Source organism: Chelonoidis abingdonii, chromosome 25, assembly GCF_003597395.2.
Source record: "Chelonoidis abingdonii isolate Lonesome George chromosome 25, CheloAbing_2.0, whole genome shotgun sequence".
Lineage (NCBI taxonomy): Eukaryota > Metazoa > Chordata > Testudines > Testudinidae > Chelonoidis > Chelonoidis abingdonii.
The window spans coordinates 1,020,159-1,023,803 of record NC_133793.1 but is presented as its reverse complement, the minus strand read 5'-3'; the positions used below and the strand labels follow the sequence as shown (position 1 = coordinate 1,023,803).

At 47.5% G+C, this 3,645-nt stretch overlaps 1 protein-coding gene and 1 long non-coding RNA gene across 2 annotated transcripts in view; one reads left to right on the top strand and one right to left on the bottom strand.

Annotated features, from left to right (window-relative positions):
- Positions 1–767, bottom strand: part of YRDC (yrdC N6-threonylcarbamoyltransferase domain containing) — a 7,270-nt gene extending 6,503 nt beyond the window's left edge. Inside the window, exon 1 of the mRNA XM_032796260.2 lies at positions 704–767. Within this exon, the coding sequence (XP_032652151.1) occupies positions 704–767 (64 nt within the window). The remainder of the gene's footprint in view (positions 1–703) is intronic.
- Positions 768–1,969: 1,202 nt separating this feature from the next.
- On the top strand, positions 1,970–3,524 carry LOC116834293 (uncharacterized). Its single transcript, XR_004375906.2, has 3 exons — positions 1,970–2,194; positions 2,784–2,903; positions 3,267–3,524. It is a non-coding gene; the product is annotated as an uncharacterized LOC116834293 (long non-coding RNA).
- The last annotated feature ends 121 nt before the right edge of the window (positions 3,525–3,645 follow it).

Below are 3,645 nucleotides of genomic sequence, written 5' to 3'. Positions count from 1 at the left end.
GGGGCTGGGAGCCAGGACTCCTGGGTTCTCTCCCAGCTCTGGGAGGGGAGTGGGGGCTGGTGGGTGGGAGCCAGGACTCCTGGGTTCTCTCCCTGGCTCTGGGAGGGGAGTGGGGCCTAGTAAAACACAGATGGGCACTGAATTTAGAACAACCCTGGTGCTTTATGGCAATAAAATTCTCGCAGAAGAAACTCATGGAATTTACTTATTGCATCTGCGTCAGAAAGCCATAGGATCTGTGCCAACCTCTAGCTTTTCAACAGTCCCTCAGAGGAATCCTTTCAGTGTGCCAGACGCCCAGGAGGTCTCACTCTCTTTGGGGTAGGCCACAAGGTCTCACTGCCTTCAAGTCTGACTGCCTGGACTCCAGCACTTCTGCTTCACACCGTGAGCTCTGCCCAGCAAGTCAACTGAGAGAGACTCCTGGTCAGAAACTTTACACTTTTCAGGGACCAATGCACTTCAGCAAGTATTTGCAGTGAACTCTGGGTGCCTTTCCAAAATGGAGTAGGGTTTATTAGTCAACTGGAACACATCACTGGCAAATCCTTGGGTTAGCCGAGAGAAGCAAAGATGAAGACATAGTCCATTCTGGCCAAGACAGTGCAATCAGCCAGCTAAGCGGCTTTGGAATTCATTTCCACTTTCTCCCTGGACCTTGCCTCTGTGTCTTTCAGTCCCAGGTGAGAGCCCTGTGTCTCACCAAAGGCCAGTTTTTGTCCTAGCCTCTTGTCATCTTTTGGCCCCCTGTTCTCCTCTAGACCCATGCCGCGATCATGTGTTCTGCTTGCCGTAGCATCTCATGGATGTGTCTATGGTTGCAGAGTGGGGGCTCCCCTTGTCTTTCCAGACCGTCCACTGATATGGGTCAGTTTCAGCCAGTCTTTTAATGACCCAGTTGTACCAATCCAGACAGTTAGTGACACATACACTCCTCATGTCTCCTGCTCTGCCCCAAGAGCACCTTTTTAACCTCTTTGCATCCACTCAATTGCAAGCTCTAGTCAAGTAAGTCACTGCCCAGCATATCATTCATACAACTATTACAGAACATTTCCAGGTTGTCACAGTATGTGAGGCAGGTGAATGAATTGTTCTTTGCACCCTGTGCTGTTCATACAAGAGAAAACAGAGCAAGTAGACAGCCATGGAGATACACTATCCCCTTACCATGCCAAAGGGTTCACCGTGGGGTGGCAGTGCAGGTTGGAGGTGGGGCACAACACCCCAGAATGTAGTTCTTGTCTACTCTGCTAGACCCGCATTCCCCAGCCCACTCTCTGGTTAACACCCATCCATGGCTCTGGTTTCCACAGTGCTTGATTTGCACAGCTGAGTGCTGCCTTTTTCTGGTGAATGCACCGAGCCACCATGCCTTTCAGATCTGCTTCTTCTGAAGTTCTTGAGAAGCTAATACGTAGTTCCAGCCTCTTTTTTCCCTGCCCTGCTAAGTCCAAACATTAAGCCACCTTTGCTTAGTGCACTTCCAAATCTCTCGTGTCATTATACAAGTACAGAAATCATTCATCATGATTCAAAGGCTCCTGTGACAGCTCCATTTAATCTCATGGTACCCGTCACAAAAGTCCTTCCTTGCTTTATCGAGTAACTATTGTCCCAAACTGGTGCCGTGCTGCCTGCTGTCTTTGGAGAGTACATCAAGATGGGTGCCACTTTCTCTTCTGGCACTCACCATAGAGACCTTTGACTTTACTACAGCAGACAGCAAAGAACAAAGACCTGTAGGAAATAATTTAGCAAAGCCTGAATGAAGGAAAGCAAAACCAGATCTCTTACAAAGACTATAGTTTTGCTTTAAGCACAAGAAATAATTAGAGGTGTGGCCTGTTTTGAAATGGAACAAGCTGAGGTTTCAAGGAAAACAGGTGGTAGCAATTGACTCAGAGAGGCTAGAGATTAGTTCTCATTTTCTAGTTAACAGGACCTGCTCCAGCACCACCCTGGGTTTTTAATTTGTGATTGGGAGCAGGGGAGAAAAACCCCTTATAACTGATTTTTTTTCTTCAGTGTTATTGATCCATTCCAAGAACTTGGTGATATTGGATGTCATCTCCCACACCTAACTGTCCTGATCCTAAGATTAAAACAATCTGCTCTCAACTCTAGCTTGGCTATGGATGCAAAGGAAGCTATGAAACAGGATGCTGAGCAGCCTCCAGACACTGAGTCACTGGTTTGTATGGCTGTATGAATGGGTCTGGTTTATGGCATGAGGAGATAGAGGCTGGTGGTAGGGATGAGGTTAGGTTTACATGTAAGAATAATTCAGATTTCTATGTGCTGTTTGTCTCTAGACTTTGTCAAAGCCATAAAGCAGCATTTTAACATGGACTCAAAGAAAGAGACTGAGCTAGCTCAAGCTCACCACCATGCTTGAGTTAAGGGGTTGTGTGTGTGTGTAGACAATTCAAGTTAGAAGCAACACTTGAATTAACTCAGTGGTGAGGACAAGCCCTGTACATGGCTCAGCTGCTGCTGCCCTCTCCAGAGGGTTTATTGCAACACCGATTCAATTTTCATGTTCAAGACCAAGTGTAATTAATGTAATTTCTTCAGTCATGTGGATTTTACAGGAAGACTTCTGGGCACCGCAGGCAGTTGCCAGGGAGATTCCCACTGGTACTGATGCTGTTTGCCAGGCCTGGTGCAGATTGCAAGACCCTCACTGGCTCTGGATGACAGAGAGCCCAGAGGGGTCCCTGGTTACTCTTCCTCAGGCCCTGGAGAATGTATTGTGGTGACTCATCAACTCTCCTCTGTAGGTTGAAGGTGTGAGAACCCTGTTACGATCTCTTGAGGTCCGGCAGCAGCGCCTCCTGGCAAACATTGCCAGCTGCGATGAGCTGATGGCAGAAATCACCAGTCTTCAGGCTGCTCTCTGTGTTGAGTATTGTGATCTTCCCCACTTTCCTTGCAGCAGCAGGGCCACGACAAGGTTTCTGTAAAGGGGGCCAACAAAGGAAAAGCCCTTATCACCACACAACTGGTCTGCTCAAGATGGAGCAACTTCTGTAGGGTGCCCTGGTTTCCCCAGGCTGTTTCACCACATGAATGGCAAGACTAGGGGGAGGGTGGGTGTTGCTCCATTTTTTTTTCTTCAATTACTAAGTTCATTAGAAAATATGAGCTCTGGAAGGCAGCATCTTGAGCCTAGTGCTGTGAGGTCTATGGCATCCTTAAATTCTATGTTAAAGAGCTCCTGGGAGTTATTGGACTGATGCACGTGTGTTTTTTTTATTTGCTAGGCACCTGCCAGAACAGAGGGCAGCTCCTTGCCTGTGCAAGAGGAGAACAAGCATTCCTGACATGCTTAATGAGCAGCTCACCTGACAGCTATTGATGGAGGAAGCCACTACAACTCTCCTTGGCTGTTCCCTACAAAATATATTTGCCCTCTATTCCCTGAACTCTTTACATGTGTTTGGTGTGTGTAAGTGCATGTTGCTGTGACCTGCACTCTCAATCTCATTGTCTAGAAATAAATGACACAACTGTTTGCTCTAGCTCAGAAAAAGCTGCAGCCTGTCCTAAGTTAATGCCTGAGGAAAAGAAACAGTCTGACAAGCCCAGCTCCTATCAGTACACAGGAGCAGAGGCTGCATCTCACCCTCTGTCCTGCTGATC